This window comes from Ambystoma mexicanum, chromosome 6q, assembly GCF_040938575.1.
Source record: "Ambystoma mexicanum isolate Mex_15411 chromosome 6q, UKY_AmexF1_1, whole genome shotgun sequence".
NCBI classification, from domain to species: domain Eukaryota; kingdom Metazoa; phylum Chordata; class Amphibia; order Caudata; family Ambystomatidae; genus Ambystoma; species Ambystoma mexicanum.
In genome coordinates, this window is record NC_090937.1 from 1176044636 (window position 1) to 1176068695 (window position 24060).

The 24060-nt window shown below is 46.1% G+C and overlaps 1 protein-coding gene across 1 annotated transcript in view; it reads right to left on the reverse strand.

Annotated features, from left to right (window-relative positions):
* Positions 1-24060, reverse strand: part of WDR19 (WD repeat domain 19) — a 2828275-nt gene that overhangs the window by 1127931 nt on the left and 1676284 nt on the right. Inside the window, exons 19-20 of the mRNA XM_069631788.1 lie at positions 18659-18769; positions 13898-14007 (exon numbers count right to left, since the gene is read on the reverse strand). Of these exons, the coding sequence (XP_069487889.1) occupies positions 13898-14007; positions 18659-18769 (221 nt within the window). The remainder of the gene's footprint in view (positions 1-13897; positions 14008-18658; positions 18770-24060) is intronic.

Sequence of the window (24060 nt, forward strand, 5' to 3'; positions counted from 1 at the left end):
ACTTCCTATTTTTCGGCAAACACCTCCATCGATTGCTGTTAGCAGGTCCAGAACATACCTGTTCTGCATGGTCATTAGTCGCAGAGCTCGTAGTTCCACCTTTATTATGTTGAACCCTTCTTCAGTGTCATTGGCCAGCTGAATCAGTTCCCACCGTGTGATCTGGAGCCATTTTGCATTTGCTCTTGCTTGGACACTTGAAACCAGTGAGGCAAAAAATGTTTCCACGGAGCTGAACAGGCGATACCTGTCTGGGATCTGTGCCAATAAATCGGATGACGCTTGTGATATGTAGTTTGATGCTCGCTTGTTCCGTGATAGCTCCTCTTCTTTCCCTCCGGAGGACAGGACATAGAGGTGTGCTTCTGCAGTGGGAGACGTCTCGTCCTTGTTCATGTTTCCTTGCGTCCTTTTATTTTCGTCGACGTGGCTTTCTGGAATCACCATTAGGGCCGAATGCAAAGTGGCCATTGAGCAGCTGCCACTCCATGCCTGGGGAAGGTGCAAGTAAGCCTGATTCCCGCATACCCAGTATGTGTCCATTAGTGCTGCTGTTCCTTTTTTCATGTCTGGGATGGTGAGAGTTTTGTTACAGTTTTTGTTCGTTCCCATTGCCACTTTTCCTTCTCCCTTGAAACATAGTTCGTTTTGTATTTCACTTTGTAGCTTGAAGGGTTTCTCCATCGCTGTTACCCATGTTAGTTTAGAGATGTGTTCTTTCCATATTGGTAAGCACGTTTTTTCCATCCATCGCAGCTTGTCTGGTTGGACACCTCTCAGTGCTTCCGCTTTGCACAGTACTTCTTCATCTTTCCATTTGTTTTCTGAAAACAGCGTCCCTTGTATTGCAAAGAAAGGTTCTTTAGGACAGACCACTCCAGACGCTTGTGAATAGCACGTTTTGTTGTCCTGCATTATTTTGAAAGAGACATCGTGTGCTTGAAAGGTGTTCTTTATTCTACACAGTGTGAGATGAAGGAGACATTGGGCATCCACAATGGGCAATTCTCTTGGCAACAACACTTTGGGTGTACCTGATGCATGGGGGATGAGCGAACAGACATAGCAGCTTTCATTAGTTGTCTGTTTAGCTGTTGTACTCATATCTGCATACCATTTATTTGCTTGGTGGGGGTGTCGTGGGTCTTCCATCTTGTCTAATCCTAACCCATAATACTCATCATACCCCCTCCTGCTTGTCTCTCTTCTTCGCCTACTTCTCTCCCCCCTCCTATACCTTATAGTTTCGATAGGTGAAAGAATAGGCCCCCCTTTCTCATTCCCTCCCCCCTTTTCCAATTCTTCATATAGGAACTTGTGTTCTGTCATTGTAATTACTTTTCCATTTTCCTCAATAAACAACAAATCGCTGTTTTGTATCGGGGCGGGAAGGGTAGTGGGGCTGTTATATATTTCAGGTAGGGACATTGTGTCATTTTTCATATCTTTATCTTTTGATCGTGACGGGGCAGCAGTGGGTGGTGCAGTGTAGTAACCCCATACAAGGCGGGATCCATCCCAGATCAAAAAATCACCTTCTTTAATATTCATATTTGTAATTGAATTCGTGCCAGGGGCAAGGGTGGTGTTACTCCCCCCTCCCCCCTCGTTCATCTCAGTAGAGATGAACGCTATGACCCAATGTGTCATTAGGCAAAATATTGAGATGAAGAACACAATAACACACATTGATAAACCGCATTCGTATGAATATGTCAATCTATCTACTAACATTTCTCTAACTCTAACAAATCTATTAGTTGCAGGCTGCCCATTCGATGCCATAGTAAATCCTGTTTGAGACATAAAAGTGCATTAAGTACAAGCATGTAAACATTTATAACGTTGTGAAATTTTTTCGGCAAAGTATGGGAGTGGGTGAGGGAGGGGGTATGTCCACAGACAAGGTAACTTTACAATCATTACTATCCGTACATTATTTTATACATAAAGAGGAAAGTCGAGAGAGAGAGAGAAAAACTTCTCCAAAACCAAAAAAGGACCACAAAAACCTTCAAAAGTTGTAAAAAATTATATATATATGTATATACACACATTTATTTCAGTACACATGTCGTGCGCCATTCGCGTTCAGTGTTCATCACTTAATGCACACAAAATTCCCATCATCCATTCTGCACAACTTCATTGTCCGCAGTTGTCTGTGCCTCGTCCTGTACCTCACCTTCCACGGCGCTATAAGCTCTGCGTACGTCTGTCAAATGCACCCAGTATCGTAGGCCCTTTACCTTTACTGCTGTGGGTGTGCATAACACTACCTCATAAGGGCCATGGAAACGTGGCGCATTCCACCTTCGCACAAAACTTCGGACATATATAAGGTCACCAGGCATTAGTTGTAATGGTTTTTCAGGCATTGTCTCTGTTTCTGTTGTGTTCCCCTCCTCTCTTGTAGAGGGGGGGGCTAGTTGCTTTGCAATTACGCGCGCTGCCCGTGTCAGTTTTTTCAAGTACTCTGTGAACTCCTCTCCTAATATCGCTGCACTTCTGTGTGCATCAGAACGTTCACGGAGAGGTGAATGCGCTGTGTGCATTCTCCTTCCCGTGACGATCTCATGCGGGGAAAAATGGTGGTCTTTACTTGGCTGATTTCGTAACTCGAACAAGGCCAAAGGCAGGCAGTACATCCAGGTCTTTTTAAGGGAAAAACACAGTTTTGACAATCTGCTTTTTAACAGACCGTTCATCTTTTCCACTACGCCATTACTTTGAGGATGATAAATCGAACATAATTTGTGCTTTATTCCCAATAGGGTAGTCACTTCCTTGAATAGTTCATTAACAAAATGCGTGCCGTTATCTGAGCGAATAACTTCGCAAATCCCCCAGCGCGGGAACACTTCCCGCACTAGGAACTTCGCGGCGCCCTTCGCATCAGGGCGCGCACAGGGGCCTGCCTCCACCCATCTCGAAAATGGACATACAACCACAATCATGTAGCGAGCCCCGTTACATCTTTCTCCCATATCTACATAATCAATGTGGAGCTCTCTGAATGGGCCATTTGGTTTGGGTATCGTTCCTCTCAGTGTGCGCAATGTCATACCTGAGTTGTAAATCTGACATGTCGTGCATTCTAAAGCCAGCCTTGTGATGTGTTCATGGAGGCAAGGTGCAAACCAATCTTCTTGTATCTCTGCCATTATGTGTTGCTTTGCGTTATGTGCGGGAAAGTGTAGTTGTTGAAATGCTATTTCTAACAATGTAACTGGCATTACCGCTTTTCCTGAACTTTTTTGTCGCCACAATAAATCAGTCGGCGATTTGCTGCATCCCCTTTTAGTCCACAGCAATTTTTCTTCTGCACTAGCTCCCTCTTGTAGCTCTATTATTTCCTGTGTGGGCATCATGTTGTATCCTGTGGGGACCTCTTGGCTTGCTGTGTGGTGTAACATGTATTCTCCTACTACACCTTTCTGTAAATACGAAGCTTCTTTGGCAGCGGCGTCTGCTGCCGCGTTCCCCAAAGATATAAAATCTGTATTTGTGGTGTGGGCTTGGCATTTTACGATGGCCACTGCTGTGGGCTCTTGCAGAGCCTCAATCAGTTCTTTCAATAATTCTGCATGCTGAACTGGTGTTCCATCTGCTCGTCGAAACCCTCTCCGCCCCCACCGTGCCAACCCGCCATGTACTGTTGTTGTCATGTATGCTGAGTCGGTATATATTGTCACTGCGCACCCCTTGGCGGCATGCAATGCTTCTATTAGCGCAATTAGTTCTGCTGCTTGGGCTGAATAGTGGGATGGGAGGCGGTGTTGCACTAGTGTCTCGTATTCATCTTCCTCTAATCGTACAACTGCCATACCCACATGTTTCTCTCCTGTCTCCATATCTATTGATGCTGACCCGTCCACGAAATACACCTCTCCCTCGTTCAGGGCATTCTCAAAAATCACTTGATCCTGACCTTCGTCACCTGTGAACGTAGCGCAGTTGTGGTTTTGCATGTCCTCTACGGTGCACGCCTCTGTGATGAATGTGGCTGGGTTCACTGTTTTACATCTTACTATGTGGATGTTTGCGCTGGACAGTATTATTTCATATGCTGTGGCGCGTTGTGTTGTCAATGTGCTCTTTGATCGCTCTAATATTGCAAAGAGTGAGTGTTCCACAAACAGTGTCACAGGACAGCCCATCACTATCGTGGCACTTTTCTCAATCGCGAACGCGGCTGCAGCTAGGGATTGCTCGCACGCGAAATGACCTTGCATTACTGCGTCTAGGGTGCCACTATAGTAAGCCAGTGGTTTGTGCCCTAACGATGTCTTTTGTGTCAATACTGCTGTCATCAGTGTTCCTTTGCAGTGTGAAAATAAGAAGAATTCGCGCCCATAATCTGGGTTTGCCAGTACTGGAGCGCTTGATATCAGCTCTTTTAGTGAGTTAAATGTTGTGTTCATCTCTTCTGTCCATTCTATGTGTTTGTTTTCCTGCTGTGCCTCTTTTAGTGCCTGTAACAAGGGCCTCGTGTATGCTGCATAATCCAATATCCATGCTCGGCAATAGTTGCACATACCCAGAAATTTCTGCATCTCTTTTACTGTTTTGGGCTCCCCAACTGCTCTAATCGCCTGTGCCCTGTCTGGTATGATCCGCTTGCCATCCTTTGATATCAGCTGTCCCAAGTATAGGACCTCTGTCAGACAGTATTGTAACTTCCCCTTGTCCACCTTGTACCCTTTATTGGCCAATAATGTCAGGAGTGTTATTGAGTCCTTTCTACACTCTTCCTCAGTTTGTGCACAGATCAATAAATCATCAACGCACTGAATCACTGTGCTTTCTACAGACAAATTCCCCAGATCTTCATGTAGTACCCTGTTGAATATGCTTGGGCTCTCGCAATATCCTTGTGGTAGTCTGCAGTGTTCGAACCTCCTCCCCCCTAGTGTAAACGCTGTTAAGTACCTGCTCTCCTCTGCTAAGGGAATCGAGAAAAATGCATTTTTTAAGTCAATAACTGGGAAGTGAGATGCCGTTTTCGGAATGTTGCACAGTATTGTTGATGGGTTCGGGACTAAAGGGAACTCCTTCTGAATCATGTCATTGAGTGGGCGTAAATCCTGTATCATCCTCCATGAACCTCCCTTCGCCTTTTTAATCGGGTAAATGCATGTGTTGCATGGGGAGTTTGAGGGCACTATTATTCCTTGTGCTAGCAGTGCATCTAGTGTCTCTCTGATCCCTTCTTCTGCTTCGCGTGACAATGGATATTGTTTTACCCGGGGTATAATTGCTCCCGGTTTCAGTTTTATTACCACAGGCTGAACCCCATGTAATAACCCCACGTCATGGGGGCCATTTGTCCATATGTTAGTGGGTACTAACCTCATGTCGTCATCAAAAAATGCATGTGGTGCTCCTACTACTGCCATTAATTCAACTTGAGTTTTTCTGGCTGTAACTACAATGTCACACGGCATTGCTAGTTCCATCACTATTTCGCCATCTGTCTCAGTGTCTGAAAATAGCTCCTCGTCCGAGAGCTCCCTCAGTGGGATATTTGCATTTGTACACAGTACTGTCCGCCACTCACATCCTTCCATGTCAACGCCAATCACACATATTCTGTTTGCTGACACGTGTACTGCGTGTAAATCCAACGATATCACTGACCCGAGAGCAGTGTCGGGGCTTGCTATGGGGCGGAAGAGGAATTCGGCTGGAATCCTCCAATCCATCCTTTTTAGTTCTGGTACTATGAGAGCCAATGTTCTCATGCCCTCAACAAACATCTCCTCGTTTCTTGGTAACCCTCTGATCTCTTGCATAATTGTGTGGCCGTGTATTACTGCTAATATGCGGAGGGGGCATATGCCTGGCGTCGAACATACGATACCGCTCCCTGTGAATGATATTGTCATATTTAGTTTGCTTAAGAGATCTCTCCCCAGCAAATTAATGGGAGAGTGTTCATAGTACAGTAAGGGTGCTTTCACTGTTTTACCCCCCACTGTCACATCCAATGCTTCTGTGTAAGGAACTTCAATTACAGCCCCAGAGAACCCCTGCGTCTCTAACGTTCTATTAGATAACGGGAACCGGCCCTCTCTAATGCATGATTTCTCCGCTCCCGAATCCACCATGAATATGAACTGCTTGTCTCCTATCTGCGCTCCTATCAATGGTTCCTCTGATGCATTGTGGGTCGTAGATAGTACTGGACACGCAAGTGCTCTCTGTGGGCTGTCCTATGCGGGGTGTCTCATTGCCCCCCCTTGATCAAAAATGTTCCCCGAAACTACTGACACCCCGCTGTAAGGTGCGGGAGCAGGCGCTCCGTTAGCTACTGTGGCGAAAGTGTTACCTGGCGTGTATTGCATATTGTCATTATTCTGTGGGTGGTTTTGTGTCCTGTACTGATGTCCGTGTAGTTGTGCGTTACTTCTTTGTCCTACATTTTCTGGTTGTTGGTATTGTCCCATGGGGAGGCCGTAGGGGCTTCCTGGGTGGGGGTGACCGTACTGTTCTGTCTCCTGGAACCCGTTGTTTTGTCTGCTCCTGCACTCTCTTGAGTAGTGCCCCCATCTCCCACAATTCCAGCAGCTCCCCTGTGGACCTCTGGGACCCTGCCACCCATTACCTCCCATTCCTCCATACCCTTGTCCTCCTCTTCGGCCCCGGTACCCACCTCTTCCCCCTCTTGGGGCCCACTCTTGCCACGTTGGACCTCCGTTCTGCTCCTGCTCAGTCCACTGTCGTTGTCCTTGTCCTGCCCAATTTGCTGCTATTCTTCCTTGTATTGCTATTTGCCCCTCCTCTCCTTCGTCTCCCTCCCTCATGAGTGGGAGCCCTGCTACCGCTGCTGCACCCTTCACCAGTTTTGATTGTACCAACTTTGCCTCGTCTGCCAACCTTTTCTGTGCTACTTCCCTCTCTCTCTCTTTGATCCTTTTGCAATGGTGCACTATTATACTTTGGATCTCTGGCCACCCCTTCGCCTCAACGCCCGCTATCTTATCGAGTGCCTTCTGCACCTCTTTTGGGAGCCCTCTCTTAATGATAAAATAAAATAGAGATGTGGATTGGTGCCAGGGCGTGCCCGTTTCCGCTCTCCACATCTCCTGCACCCGGAGAATGTAATCCATAGCATCCTCCCCGTCATTCATTGTACATTGCATTACTGACTGTAAATCAGGGGTATCTGGGAATGTCTCCCGCAGTGCGTCCCACACCCTTGCTCGTACTGTATTAAAGGAAGCCCCATCATGGCGATCACAGTCTAACGTCACGGCCGGGAAACCAGCCTTAACCCATACTCTGTCCGCTTGATCTCCTACTGCGGTTACTAGTAGGCTTTTCACATCCCCTACTGCCAACGGTATGCCGGCGGTATGCTTCTCAAATGCATATATCCACTTGCTCGCCCCTCCTGACAGCTGGGGCAATAATTTCATTAAATTAGCCTTATCCATCTGAGCCCATGGTATATAGTTTGGTCTCCCCCCTCCTCTGTGTATCAATGGAAGTTGTAACTTCCCTTTTGCAGTTGCACCCTCCCTTTCCTTAGTCGCTGCTGACTCCAATGACGCCATCTTCCCCACCCTATTTCTTAGTCGTCCCATCCATTCGTCGTCTATAGTCCCTAGCGAACATGCACCGTCCACCTCCTCGCTTTCCCCTCCCACTGCCATACTCAACCTATCACTGTCATCCAACCCCCCTCTGACATCACATAACAAGTCCTCTCTGATCCCTCTCTCTCGTGATACATCACCAATGCTCCCTTCTACTGCTCCTACCTCTATTATTCGTGTCGGCTCTTCCTCAATTCTGAACAGTATTTCCCCCTTTTTCCATCCTTCCTCAATTTGTCTACCTTCGCTCGACGCTCTAGACGTGCGTCCTGATTGTGTGGGGGCGCACGCTGTGCGCTCACATATGTCTTTTATTCTTGAGAGTTCATCCCTTGCCACAGTAAGCCTCGACTCTAAGTCACTCGTTAGCTTCTCTATATCCACCCTCTGTGTGCTTCCCTGGGCGCGCTCTCTGGTGCTTTCGTATGGCGGGGGGGCTGTTGGTCTTTGTGGTGTACCAGTTGTGGGGGGAGGCACATACGTAGGGTCGCTGTATCCTGCTGCGGGGGCTGGTTTAGGTAATATCGGGTACAAACTAATCACCTCCGCAGGTTGTGCTGTACTTAGCTGTTCCTTTTCCTCTCTTGGAATCATCAGTGGATTATCTGTGGTGGAAGGTAGATCAATATTTGGTGCCGGAGCTTTGGGTGGGGGTACTTCCTCAAACAATCTCCAGAGGTCTAATATCTCCTTCCTATTTTGCCATTGTTTCCCCTTATACTTGAGGCTAATGCATGTTCGTACCATATCAAGAACGCTTTTGTCAAAAGACCCTCCCTCGGGCCAAATCTGGGGCAGACCCTCCCCCTTCAATTCTGTTACCCATTGATCGTGATATTTATTTATTCGTTCAGCGTATCCCGGTAAGCTCTTACAAATATGTGACAAGGGAGTTTCGGCCCCCATCCTCTAAATCACTAACACAGCCGTGTCCACCTTCTTTACTTTTAGTTAGGTGTAGATATGTGTATGTATACCTTTATGGCACAGACAAGAGCGGACGTCTCAAATATTATCACCCAAGTTTATTCACTGCGCAAATCCTTTCTCACTCACCATAGCTCATCTCCTTCCCATTCCCATACACTCTCATGTGATTCCGCTTGCAACTGATCAAGTACCAGTTATGGTCAACACTCTCTGGCGCCACCTCGCGGTCAACCGGTCGTCTCCAACACTCACACGGTGCGCGCACCCTTCACAATGCTTTTCCACTCACACCTCGTCTTTTTTCCTCCCTTTCCTCCCTGGCCAGCTGTCCCTGTTTTTCTGCTAAGGTTGCTATTTTCACGTCTGTACGTGCCACTGCTTGGTCCCCACTCCTCAAAATGTGCTCCCTATTTTATAGTTCTTCTACAAGTATATTTATCTTATACCCTTTTCGCTTTCTTCCCCTGCCCCGTGGAATGGAAAAAAGAAATAGAGAGAGTAGCAATCACTAAAAAATATTCCCGGTGTCTCCTTTTGCCAGACACCAATAACTTATTTCTTACTTCTTCATATATTCCCAGTACTAGTTTAGATAGCACTATGCGGCGCCGCCTTCCACCCCCTTTCGGAGCTAGGTTTCCGTCACTTCTACCACTTCACTTATTTCTTACTCCTAATGGCCATATGCAAAGAAAAGATAAAGAAAGTTTCAAGACCCGTCTTTAGTAGACCCCCGTTATTCTTCTCCTCTACCTGTCCCCGTTCTCCTGTTCACAGTTTCCCCTCCCTTCCCCTTTACGATCGCTCGCACTCAGTACTCACGTGCCCGTCTTGAACCGATAGTCTCCGAAACTGGGTCCGTCCAGGCAGTGTCACCGGTAACTCAACGGTCAGCCCCTGGCTCCGGCGAGCGGCACTCAAAGGGGATTTTTTTCCAATCGGGATCCCGTACCCTTTCTCATTGAGTGCGCACTTCTTATTGTGCCGGTCGCCGTTGGCGGGCAGCCTCCCGGAGCCGGCTCACCGTGCGTATCCCTTCTCGACCGGAGATTCTCGTGCCACAAGGGGGTCGTTAAAAGGAGTTAGGAAAAATAATTTGGAGATATCACGCTATCGGGGTCACCACTGAAAGGAAGCGCCCCCAATTTCAGCACGATCCTCCCCGCAATGAGAGACAATAGGGGACTCTCCCGTAGTGGGAATAAGACCAAGACAGAGTGCGGGTGAGCGTAAGTGGGAGTTTATCCAAAGAATAGGGCATGCAAAGAACTCTGCAACCTCCGAGAGCGCTCTGTCTGACAATAGCAAAGACAGGCGTATTTCTAATACAAAAAACGTCATCAGAACCTACACACTATAGGGGGCACAAGTTAATTGGGATTGGGTGGCGTCGACTAACTATAGGTGTTGCTGCAGCGTGGTTGGTCTTGGCGTGAGGACGTCACTGGTCAGCCTCGTGGGTTGGGTTGGGCCTGGCAGGCCAGCTTGAGGTCATCCGAGCGGTGTTGGTATGCTGGGGCAGCCTGTGACAAAGATGAATACCTTTCCTGACTCGTTTGCCCTAGGCCATGCACACTGCAGTTATTCAAGAAACGACATCTAAGTTCATCAATAAATCGCTCGGCAGTTTGTCTTATAAAATAAACGCAACACATGAGGAATGCACCTCTTGAGAGGTCCGGTGATTGTCGTTGGGGTGAGATTTACCTGTGTCCTATTGACCGGTATTTTAGGTCGAGGGGCTGAGTTCTGGGGCCTGAGCCGGATGGTACATGCCTGTCTGCCGCGTTAGAAGTTATTATATAAATGGGTCTCTGTGTCTTGTCCTAGTGATGGGGGTCGTTCTTGGGGTGGTCTAGGGGGAGGGTTGTGGAATTTACGAGAGGGTGCTGGTAGATCAGTGGATTCAAAACGTGGGTTTATTACCGTGCTGTAAATAACACAGGTGGCGGGCTGTGGCCTTGGGTGCGGTACCGGGGCCTCTGACTCTCTGAAGCGGCTCCAGCTAGGTTGGGGGAGGTGAGGGAGCGCGGCACAGGCCTTAGCTTCCTTATCTGGCAGGCTTGGTAGGGTGGGAGGGAGAATGGCCTTGCATATATTCACAAAGGTTTTTTCCTCGTGCGTTGCTAACTTTTGAATGCAGAACTTTTATAATGTTCCGCCTTATTTTGATGTTATTTAAACACACATATATGTTTCCATTTCGTTACACATTTCTTTAATACAGTCGGTCCGAGTACCTTTTCGTTACCTAACATTATATTTACTACATGGTGTGATTATTTTATGTACATTAAACGTTACACGAGGTCGTTCTAGGTTATGGCCTACAGAAATTGATGCTCGCTGCTTTAGGTGATTAAGAAAACATATATGAGTAAATAAAGGCTTCGACATCTTTCTCTGTGGTTATAGCAGCACTAGTCCAGACCTGGGGTGGTATCATGTAACGTTACATCTTTATGGTTTATTCACAGTTTACAGGATCTGTTTAAACCGAGGTAGTTCGTTAATACCAATACTTGAATTATTTTCTACTTTCTTCAGATAGTGATGCTTCAGCTTTTTTTCCCGTCACCCCGGCCTCGCGGACCAGGTCATGCAGGGTGCAATATTACATTGTGAACGATAAAATGTTACAGTGTTAGCATCTCGGGTTAGCTCATATCCGACTTTCTCATGGGATCGCGCTCGCAGCGGATCTACCAGGGCTACTGCGGCGGCAGAGATGCATGAAAGGCCCTCCAAAGGTGGGGGCCTCGTTACAGTGTGCTGAACTCACGCCATGTTGGCTAAACAAGATGGCTTCTAGGCCTAACTGAATTTTGGTATATGCAGGGAACGGATATGTGTGGGCAATGTCGTCGGCGGGTGACCCCTCCTCCACCTGGGCCCGGGTGGCATGAGGGGACGGCCACCGAGTCATGGTCCTCACCTGGGGAGAAGACTGCAGGTGAGGAGGGCCTCGCGGCCAGTCCTCCCCTACAATCCCAAGGACTGTAGGCCGAGTTCCACCCTAATATATTGGATGGGACACGATCGGTGTACTCCCAAGATGGTATGCCAAAATAGGCCTTCGATCCTGCCAAGGAAGGAACGGTCAGAAATAGTGATGGCTTCTAACCCGTAAACAAAAACCGGGGTGAACCATTGACGATATAAAGTGAGTATACCTTTTAGTGAATAGCCAGCATATTCCTTAACAAACTTGTGCACCATCATAGTGATTTGCTTGGCCCTCCTAATTTTATTCTCAATAAGATACCTGTATCCGATTTTACAGTTAAAGAAGACATCCAGATATTTGTATGCCTCGGTATATTCTACATTACCCCACGATACTTCCACTTTTACTCTGTTGACTTTTTCACGGGGGAACAGCATGGCCTTGGTTTTTTGCAAGTTAATTGTTAGGCCGTGTTCTTTTACAAAACAGCCAAGTTCTTCCAACATTGCCTTCATACCAGCTATGGCGTGATCAATTAACACCAAGTCGTCTGCATAAAGCATAGCAGATATCAACGCTTTTTCATATTTAGCAGGGCATTTGGCTTTAGCGACAAGGCGTCTGATGAGGTCAGCGAGATAAAGGTTGAATAAGAGGGCAGCCAGTAAACCGCCTTGTTTGACATATCTATTCACATTAATTGGCTGTGTCAAGCTGCCCTCATTATCTAGGCGAATTTGCATAGTGTTGTTTTCATGAAGATTGAAAAGTATGTCAACGAGCCAACTGGTGCAAGCAAGTTTCAACAAAATTTCCCACAGTTTGGCTCGATCAACACTGTCAAACGCCGACCTAAAATCAACAAAAATTACATAAACAGACGGCCCTTTGCTTGATTTGGCATTGGAAGTTATGGCATCCAAGACACGAATATTAGAAGTAGTACCAGTGCCACATCGAAACCCAGTTTTAAAAGGGTGAAGTAGGTGGTTGGTATGAACCCAGGCATTCAAGTGTTCCAAGACAATAGCTGAGAAAACTTTACCGGTGGAGTCTAAGATCGACAGCAACCAGTAATTTTCAGGTAGGGATCTATTACCCGCTTTAAACACCAGGGTAAGAATGGCATTCTTCCATAAATCTGGGATACAGCGATCTCGGCAGACACTAGTAAACAGCCGGAACAACACATTGCTCCATATAACAGGGTCATATTTCAATACTATGGTGGCAAGTCCATTGGGTCCAGGGGCTCGGGATTTATTCAGTTTAATAATAATGGACTCAATCATTTTGATGGAAAAGGAGAGAGGCCATACTCTACAGTTGGGCCTTGGAGAATTCTTATCTAATTTCTTATACATGGTGTTATCAATGTGGGTAGTCCACATTTTCTCTCCTATCGAGTTCAGTATGCAAGCTTGGTTCACATTTCTTACAATGTTCAAGATTTTCCAAAGTGCACTAGATTCATTCCGTTGAAGGGTATTAAACATGGGCTGCCATTTGGTGTTTAATTTAGACCATTTTCTACGTTTACACCAGTTGGTAAAACCATTTTTCAACCGCTTTTTCTCGTTACTGAACTCGATGGAACCCATATTGGATTTAGTCAAGAGCCGAAGACAGCGTCAGTATTTACGTTTAATCGCCAACAGCTCCCCATCAAAAGATCGATTAATCCTGTTTCCAATATTGGATTTAGGGCTCCCTTCACAGAGCCAACAACATCGGTAATGGATTTTATCATGCACACGATCTCATTACCACTAAGGGAGTAAGCATGATGATGTACCGACTCGAAAAGGCCATGTAAATTATGTGACATTATCTTACATTTTTTTGGGTTACACTTAATATTTGTACTCTTTTGGTTGGTGTAAATATTACCAGTGGCACTCATTATATCTTGGTGTCCATGCCTAATTCCAGTTTAGCACACAGCATTGCGTGGTCACTGTATTTGTTCTCCACTATTTCAAAGTCACACACAGAGTTAAGCATTTCAGTATTACCCCATAAGTCAAATATTCCTGGCAAATACACATATTACCCTAGTAGTCCGCTCCCTACTACACAAGTTATTCCATTATAGTAAATTACAAGTCAGTAGACCTACCACATACATGGGAAACTTGCTGATTATCATTTTCCTTTATCCCCAGTTGGGAAATTTAGCAGGCCAAAATGCACATATAGGACTGGAGAGGAGATGACAAGACACTTGCAAGCAGCAGCAGCAGCAGCAGCAGCAGCAAGTCGGATTGGTTAACTCAGTTCACTCTAGAATCAAAGTGGCTGTTTTGTTTAATGCTATGTGCCATGGTCATGTAAATAAAATGGGACCAAGATGATTTCATAAAAAATAAGCAACAGCCAACATCTAAGCATTGGAAACATGGCATGCGCATAGACCTACGTGAATTCAAGCTGCATGGCGTATTCCTTTGAGATAAAAGAAATCTGGTTGGGAGCAAGCCGTTTTGCTAGCTGGAGGGCACTATCCCAGTGCTGCAGGTCTCGTCTCATCTGGAAAACAAAAGTTGAGAACCCGACTGAACATGGGGAGAACACAACTGTACAAATTAATATTTAATTGAAACACTACATATTTTTAAACGAGCTATTGTTAAGTTCACCTGCTTGTTTAAAGAACTTTCATCAGTTTGGTTCAGGCACAGAGAAATATTTCAGCTTTGAACCAATCTAAAAGTACTATGTAAGGGTGCAGGAGGAGGAGACTGACCCACAGGTGGCATGCTTGTTGGAATAAACCTTTATTTAGTAAAAAAATAAAGAGGAAACCTCTCTCTTTCTAACTCTAAGAGGGGTTTCCCAACCTCACTAAGGAACTAAGGATGCTGTCAGAATGTCGAAGTAAATGAAAAGAGTCCACCGTCGTGTGTCAAAAGGCCTTCTTCTGGTCACTCACACTTGTAACTAATACTAAAAAGGAACTGGATCTTCTTGGTCCAGAGGAATGGCTCCCTTGTTCTGGACAATGGTCTATAGCTCAATTTGCAAGTAGGAACTTTGCATGAGAGAATGAATCCCTTCCCGAGGTCGCATTTCCTTTCCAAAATACAAAACAAAGTTCCAGCTTGTGATGTTGTCAAGTTCTCTGTTCAAGAAAAGAAACATTCCAACTCAAACATCATTCCTTATTACCCATAATTCACTCCACTATTCAGTCCCTGTAGAATGCATCCCTTTCTCGAGGTAATGATCTCAGTACTTTCACAGTGCCAAGGGAATGACTCCCTTCCCTGGGCCTTCCTTTGCTTTGTTTCACGGTAAAGACAATAAGCGGGCATGGCTTCCATGCCAGAGGTCACGAAGGCCAGGGCATTGAATCCCTTCCCCTGGTCCTTTTCCGGCTCTTTCTCAAGCACACATAGGCTGGGGGATCGACCTCCTTTCCCCAGGCCCTCCTCAAGCTTTCTTTTTAAGTTAGTTTGCAATGCCAGAGGGGATGACTCCCTTCCCCTGGCCTTTCTCAGGCTTTACAATGCAGTTCGCAACGCCAGGGAGAATGACTCCCTGCCCTAGCCTTTCTCAGGCTTTACAATGCAGTTCACAATGCCAGGGGGAATGACTCCCTTCCCCTGGCCTTTCTCATATGTTTGCACAGTTCACCAACACCAGGGGGAATGCCTCCATTCCTCTGGCTTCTCACTATTATTTGCACACCTTATCAACACCAGTGGGATTGCAACCCTTCCCCTGGCTTCTCTCTATGGTTTATACAGTTCTGTGGGTGAGTGTCTCAGACCTGATGTTTCTTTTCTCTTCCTCAGGCAGACCCGGTTCACTCGTCTGCCAGGTACTGCGATGAAGAACATGGCTTAATGTTTTCTTCTCCTGTCAGAGTGGGCCCCAGACCCTAGCTTTCTTACTTCTACTTGTATTATGTTCAGGGGTGTCCTCTTTACCCCTGTTGTATGGGGCAAATGTTCTCTTGGCCCCTCCGATGGACGCACCAGGCGTCTCGGCAACCCATGTACCTGTAAGAGTTGTGCCGGTGTGGCATTTTTTTCGGGTTTTCAAAAACGCTCTTCTGGGTTTCTTTGGTCTCCCATGTCTCTGTGGGTGCTGTGGAGGCTTCATGTGTAGGGAGCCCTCTTCTGGCCTTCTCTTGCAACTCTGCAGGTGCTGCAGCGTCTCTGAAGCGTGTTCTGTTGTGTAGGCTTCGTGTCCTAACGAAGGCGCATGGTCATGGTCAACCTGCTTCTTCCACTGGTTCACCTGCTTCTGGTAGGCTCTGCTCGGTCTTTCCACCGCGAGCCGACTGGGGACGCTTCTGACACCCGGGCAGCGTCCCGTGAAGATTCTTCGATTCTTCTTCCTTCTTGCCGACTTTGAATCTCTTGGTTCCTCCAGGGAGGGCACAGCTCCCTAGTGCGGAGCCTCCCTTCTATTTCCACTAAGGTTTCTCCAATGGGCATTCTTGAACTACTAGAAGGCTTATTGCTCTTGTCTGAAGTACTCTACATGGTTCTGCACCTTCTCCTCGTCCCAGTACCCATCTCACTAATCTCCCTGAGATCTATTAGGTTCTTCTTCGTCCCAGTACATTGACCCTTTTGAATATGACAAGAGATACAAGTGATAACAAGGTAGGGGTTTATTTGGGGAGGTGTTTTGGGGTGTGGAATACCGCGTTCTTCCTGGATATTCGTTACCATACCCAGATGGGGAGTCTCTCCCCACAAAATCCTCCCACTATGTACCACCTCCAGGGGGACTACCGGGTAGCAGCCTCACCTCCCTGGCTTCATGGGAAGGGGCTCCACCCTGGGGAGAAGTGTTGACATCCAAGGATTCGTCACATACCTTTCCCCTTAGGATGGCGGCTTCCCCATTTGGGTTCAAACAATGGTTGTGCTGGTGGGACTCCGGTACCAAATAATGTTGGTACCCTTTTTTCCCTTTCCCAGTTTTCTGGGCTCTTTCCATCCACCCTGGCTGGTTTCTTATTGTCAGCATGGATTTCATATAGACCTAGGAATGTTATTCGAAGATCTATCTGGGCTATTTGCAATACCCATTTGGAAAACTGGGGCAGATTACTACCTAGGATTATTTGTGCATCAAGAAGGGGATTTAATAGAACTAAGCATTCCCCCTTCTCTTCCCAGTCTGTTTGGGAGCTATGTTGGGGTGAAGTTTTATCGGGAGGGATTTCAAGGGTCTCCCGCCTATCGGTTGGGAACGACAGAATGGGTGCTTTTCACTGCAACATGGGGAATTGTACATGTGTGAATGGGGGGCGGTGGGGTCAGAGCCTAAGACTGGCTTTCCTAATTCAGTTCCTCCCCTGAAATATACAGTTTCCTGAATGAAGGGAAATGACGTTACTGTGGAGACAGGGTAACTGATGCTTTCTCTGGCAGGGGCCATAACTGGGGTTTTACGGGTCTGGAGAGTTGGTTGGAAGTACTCCCTCAGTTGTTCGGGTGTTTTAACCTTCCCACGGCATGGAGTGCTAATCGCAGCTCCCCCAAGTTGCATAATGTTGTCATCCCTGTGTGGGAGGACATTGAGGCTTTATGCTCCAGATTTTTAAGGTTTTTTATTCCCAGAGGGAAGGAACTTTTAAAAGATCTTATGGAACTGGTAAGGTTGGCATTTTCCCACGAGGACTCACCCTCGGCCTGATCATAATCAAAGGTAAAGTCTAGCTCAACCTCCCCTTCTGAGTGAGAGAATTTTATTTCTTGGGTCTTGCTTTCCCCAGGTTGATTCTGTGGGTGATCTTCCTCCTCCTCCTCTCTATGGGTCTTATTGGACAGAAACTCTCTTAGGTTCTCATATATCAAGTGCCCCATCAACTCACCCCTTTCAATCTTCACTGGGCTTGATTAGAAGTTCAAGAGGGAATATTTCACTTCCTTTCTACAGGAAAGGAGGGGTAGTATTTTTCGTTCTCTCTTTCAACCACTTTCCCCAGGAGGCATAATATAGATGGCAACATTAGTGGGGAGGTTTACCTTGTAGATTTAGAGAGATGATCAGCTCAAAAATAATATCCTGGCTACTGGAGCGGTCGAATCCCCAGGACACGTTGGTAGCTAGATAGGGGTTGGATGCCCTGTCATTTAGTTTTGAAAACTTTAGGGTCTCCCAGTTTGTGCTAACCAGGGCAGATCCTGCTACTGACACCATTTGTAAGGGTGCAGAAGAAGGACACTTATACACAGCTGGAAAGATTGTTGGTATAAACTTTTATTAAGTAAAATAAAGAGGTAACCTATCTCTACCTAACTCTAACAGGGGCTTCCCTGCCTCACTAAGGATGCTGTAAACATTTACAAGTAAATGAAAAGAGTCCACTGTTGTATGTCAAAATGCCTACTTCTGTCCCTCACATGTGCAACTAATACTAAAAAGGCACTGGATCTTCTTGGTCAAGAGGAATGGCTCCCATCTTCTATGTTTCTTTAAATAAGGATAACTAAAGCTTCATGTGTAGAGAGGATTAAACGTTTTTCTGTTGAAGATGTTCATGAAAAGAAATTCCTTAAAGGCAGTGGTCTTCAGGCCCGGTCTTTGCGCTACCAAACCACAACACATTTTCAGACTAACAACTGACTATGGAAACTACAATTGAGAGTCATACATTGAACTGAATTGTGTGAGGATAGCCTAAACACAGACTGAATTCGGTTCTTGAGAAACAAACGTGGATAGTTCTGCCTTATATCTATTCATTTGCACGACCAACAGTAATATTTTAAGTTTACACGTTTGTACTTTAGTATTAGGGCCAACACATAAAGAGCATGCAATACTGGAGTGAATAGTTGGTGAGCACAACATGCTGCCTATAACACAAAGTTATTTGATGCTATTTTGATTCCAACGAGATGGAACTATGTAAATGCACATTTTTTATATTCATCTTGTCAATAAATCGGTCCTCTTTAAGAGTTCGGCGGTCTGGCCATAAACAGTGGTAATGCAGTGGTAACACAATTACCACTGCATTACCACCCCACCAAACTATGGGATTAACTGCAGATACCACCGAACTTGTAATGAGGCCTATTACCTGTTGTCAAATAGTTTACATCCAGCCAACAAATAGCACAAAACAAAATCTGCTTCATAGGAAATTATTTGGTGCATTAAGATGATTTAAAGGAGGATCAAACAAAACTAAGGTGTCTATATTGGGTACCTCAAGTGCAGCAATTGGACACGTAGATGCAAGATATAGATCCTGTGCCAAATTAAAATCACTGGTAAACATGGCCAGGTGGCCCGCTATCAAGTTGTGGTCTTCGATTCCCTGTGAATGGAAAACAAGTAACAGTTATACATTTTTTTTTTTTTAATCAGAAGTGCACACCACACCTTTTCATTTTTACAAAGGCTCCTTTGATGAGGCATGTCAATAATATTTCAATGTATATCACTGGTGGCAGTTTCCTGTATTTCAAGTCTGTACACCTGGTAGTTGGACCAAATAGCCTTTGGGCTTAGGATCACCACTAACAATTCCAGATATGTACCCTCCACTTCATTACACAACAGCAAGTCTTCGAGCCATGCCTTGCTAGAGGACTGCAGATTTTACAATATTTATTTATTTTATTTATTTACTTATAATGTGCCGAAAGCACTCAGGCATCGGGGCGCAACACATACACATAGGGACAGAACATGAAGGTACGGGACTATAAACAAGAATTACAGGAGGAGGGGGGGGGTTACTTAAATAGCAGTGTTTTTAAGGCTTTCCTGAAGATTCCTGAATTGTGTTCCCCTGTCACAGAGGAGGGGAGAGAGTTCCTGAATGTAGCCGCTTTTACAAGGAAGGATCTTCCCAGGCCATTTTTAAGCTTGTACTTTGGACATATGATCTTCTTTTTATTGGTGGACTGTAATGTTCTGGTTGGACAGTACTGAGGTGTCAGGCATTTTAAGTAGACAGGGGCTACTCCATACACACATTTGTGGATGATTGATCCTGCTTTCAAATGTATGCGTTCCTGAATTGGTAGCCAATGTAGATTTTTTCTGAAGGTTGAAGCGTGCTCCCACCTGGTAAGTTTATTAAAAATGCGTACGGCATTGTTTTGCAGCACTTGACATTTCTTTAAGTTGGTAGATGAGGCTTCAATTAGTAATTAATTACAATCAATCATCGAGCCTAGATAGAACAGTGGCTTGCGCAATGATCGCACTGTTGTCTCTGGTAATAGATGGGCAAATGTTTTTAAGAAGGTGAAAGGAATAGTTACAGTTTTTAGTCAATTGATTGACATGGGCATCAGAGTTTAAGGAGGCCTCCAAGTGGATACCAGTGTTTTCACCTTACTCTGAACAGCAATGCAGTTCGGGCCTATTTGGAAACTTGCATAGGCAGTACTTAGTTTCGTCCGTGGAGCCTTTGAATCAAAGATCAGGCTCTTATTGCCATTGAGGCAGAGCCAATTAGATGACATCCAATCTTCAATGTGATGGTAAATTGTAGTAAGAGTTGCAGAATCAGGCGTGTAGTCTCCTGTTGTTCCTATGACTAACTGGGTGTCATCTGCGTAGTTGGTAAAGAGCACACCCAGGTTGTCTCGGAGGGAGCAGAGAGGCCGAATATATAGATTCAACAGGATGGGTGACAGGCTTGCCCCCTTCGGTACACCGCACCAGATTGGAGCTGTGGGTGAGCAGGCCTGGCACCACTGGATTCTTGAATCTAGGTCTGTTAGAAATGAAAGGAACCATTCAACTGCTTCATCAGAGCATTGACCAAGATGGCGCAGGGTTTGTTTATGAATGCCGTGGTCCACCAAATCGAAAGCCGTTGATAAGTCCAGCAATGCCTGAAGACCTGATGTACCGTCTTCCGTGATGCAGAGCATATGCGACAGAATGTCCACCAGTGCAGAAATCATAGAAATCATCGTCCTGTTGCTATACGAGTCAAGAGTCAACACTACATCAATACAATTGATTATCGGCACAGACTTGTGTGCAATGAATTTCCCTTAACCAACAGTTAAGGAGATCCGACAGGCCCAAAAACCATCCATGCAGATTGAAAACATGAAACCAATAAACAAATCGGAGTTATTAATATCTCCAAATATGCATGTTCTAGAAAACTTTTAATCAATGAAGTCCAGTTATGACAATTAGTACACACTCTAAATGTAACACTGCAGTCTGGGAAACGAAGCACTGGAGTATGGGAAGTTCTGCACAGTTGCACAAGACGTTCTAAAACCAAAGGTTATATTTTTGACCTTGTGCTGCTCCATACTGTACTCTAGCTGCAAAGTGCACATTAAAGGAGAGTTCCGGGACTTTTTTTTTATTGTCCCTACGGTTCGGCCATGTGTTTTTAAGCATAACTCGGTAGATCGTAGAAAACTTTCCTATGGACCTTACCCGACTTTTCGTCCATTAACGCACTCGAAATCAGCCGCCATTTTCTGATAATCCTATCATTTCCCCCCATCGCCCTGGCTCACCTGCTTTTGCGGCACTAAATCAAATCCCCCGCCCCTGAGCCTGACATCAGCAGATGCGTACCGCCCATTTCCCAACGCCAAAGCACGTTTCGTGTCAACAATCGCTGCGCCTCAGCTAATGACGTGTCGCCATGGAAATGGCAGGACGCCTCTTTCCTCAATAAGTATAAACACACCGTTTCACAACACACAGCAGCAGATTTTCGATTCCATTACTCTCTCTGTGTTACTTTGAGTATTCTGTGACTCGTTTCTGTGCTCTGGTCAGCTACCTTCATTGATTGTAGCCCGTGTGAACAGATACCAGTACCACCGCCATAAATTATTTTACTTTCTTTACCACACAATGGCTACAATAATGCCGTATATGTACGAGCCCGAGTACACCGAGGAAGAACTACTGGAAAGGCAAGCACGCGAAAACGATGGGGATTCGGACGGCAGTTGGGAGGACCAGTCAACGGATGAAGAGCCTGGACCATGTCGCATGGACGGCGTCTCCACCTGGTGCACGTGCAATCGGTGCGAGCTAATGCCAACTGAGGAGGAGAACTGCTGCTGCCGTGAAAATTCCGGGTGCTTGGCCTACATTTCGGAAGGCGAGCCAAGTCCGCAATGCATCACCGAGCTGCCAGAGTTCAGGGATGCCTGCCTCTCACGGACCGTGTTGATGATGATGATGGTGCTTATGCACGAACTTTGCGGCACTGTTCGTCCGCGTAATCCGAGTAACGAGTAAGTATACTCTGGTTGTGATGTCAGTGATGCCACTACTATTTCATGGTCGTCTCATCATTCGAATGCATGTAAATTGGTTCCATGTTGTGCATTTTCTAGATAGAATTTTTTTCAAAGCAGAATGACATTTTTTACCTGAATCGACAGTGATAAGAAAGTTGTCATTTTAATACAGTTTGCATCTTTCATTTTCACAGGTGGTACAGGCTGGTGGCCTATCGTTGCTTCACTTGGTGGCTTCACGGGAGGCTCGGACACCGCGTTCGGAGAGTAATACCTGCCTGTGCGGTACTTGCCATTAGACAACATTTCCCCAGCGACAGTGGACAATACCGCGGATTTTCCCTGGATGTGCTGCAACCGCAACTTTACAATGTGTAATGTTTATTATTTATGTTCAATTGAAATTAAGATCTAAAATAAAACCCAACATATATTTTAACAATGGTTGTTTTGATTTTTTAAATGAATCTAGTGTGTCTCCATTGAATAGTCTTCCTGTGCCTTGTCTTGTCACACCACATGTCTCCGGCCAGCATCCTCCCTCACGCTGGCCGCCCACCTTCAATCCACATAACCGTTGAACCCATATGCAGCAGACATACATATGTTATTTTGCGGGTTGGCATCAAGCCTCCCGGCCTTGCCTCCGACCCCAAAAATACTTACCACACCACTTTGTTCAAGCGTTGGCAATAAAAGGAAGGCCGTTGGATTTTATTGATACAAAACATGGTTATAGGTAAATAATCAATATGGTTGATCATAATAAATCATCCTTTTGGGCACCGGGTACAGAGATGACCCCCTCTGGCCCGTGCCGCCTTGCCACCACAGGCCAGCCTGCTGCTGACTAACTGCCTAGGCATCCAGGGTCTCCAGGGTGAACTGCACCCATATATTCTCCTGGGAGGGTGAGGTATTTATAAACTCACCCCCCTGCCTTCCATGTACTAGATCCTGCAGCCTGCCTCTTACATGCAGTTAGATGGCCTCTCCTTGGTGAGGCCCTGCGGCAAACGAGTCTTGTCTGCACGACCACCGCCCCAATCCACCCCCCACCCTATCAAAGGCAGTTCGCACCGGGGTACTTGTGCTGGCAAGTGGAGCTGTCAGGGAGCGATAAAGGCCAAGAGGTGCCAAAGACCATGTACACTTCAAAGTGGTCTATAGAGCATGGGTTGTTGTTCCCATGTCTACCGCCAGACCCCGTGTCTCCTGCCAAGCATCCCCCCTCACGCTGGACGGCCCCCTGCAATCCACATAAGTGTGTCTCCATTCACGAGTCTTCCTGTGTCTTGTCTGCACGACCACCGCCCCAATCCACCCCCCGCCCTATCAAAGGCAGTTCGCACCGGGGTACTTGTGCTGGCAAGTGGAGCTGTCAGGGAGCGATAAAGGCCAAGAGGTGCCAAAGACCATGTACACTTCAAAGTGGTCTATAGAGCATGGGTTGTTGTTCCCATGTCTACCGCCAGACCCCGTGTCTCCTGCCAAGCATCCCCCCTCACGCTGGACGGCCCCCTGCAATCCACATAAGTGTGTCTCCATTCACGAGTCTTCCTGTGTCTTGTCTGCACGACCACCGCCCCAATCCACCCCCCCCCGCCCTATCAAAGGCAGTTCGCACCGGGGTACTTGTGCTGGCAAGTGGAGCTGTCAGGGAGCGATAAAGGCCAAGAGGTGCCAAAGACCATGTACACTTCAAAGTGGTCTATAGAGCATGGGTTGTTGTTCCCATGTCTACCGCCAGACCCCGTGTCTCCTGCCAAGCATCCCCCCTCACGCTGGACGGCCCCCTGCAAACCGCATAATGCCACGACATATACACGTCATTCATTCACAAACACACCCCTGTTTCGAATTCTTTATAACCCACTTCATATTTCTAATGAGAACTTCTTTGCACTTTGCTAGTCAACCCGTGAAGGTGCTGGTTATCTGCTCTTCGTCTCTGTGAACTTCCGTGACCACTTCGAGGAAACTCGTCAGTTTGCAACCTGTGAACTGCTCGCTGTTCTACGACAAGAAACTACTCTGATCCCTGCATCTAACTGTTTGCTCGTCAAGGTAAGGCCATGTACCATACTCATTTTGCGTCCAATTTCTTTTCGTTCAAGACAGTACATGCAAGGAACTAGTCACATGTTCTGAGTTTAGTCAAATTATTTTTCTATTTTTTTAAAGTTATTCAAATACTTATCCGCATGTGAATAACGTGTATAGTTCCAAGAACCAAAACATACCTTGCATTGAACCTTTTATGTGTCATTTAATTTTTTAACACATTGATATTCATAGAGAATTGTTGATCTTTACTTTTCAGAACTTTCCACAATGCCTGCCTGTTCCATTGGCGGTTGCCCTT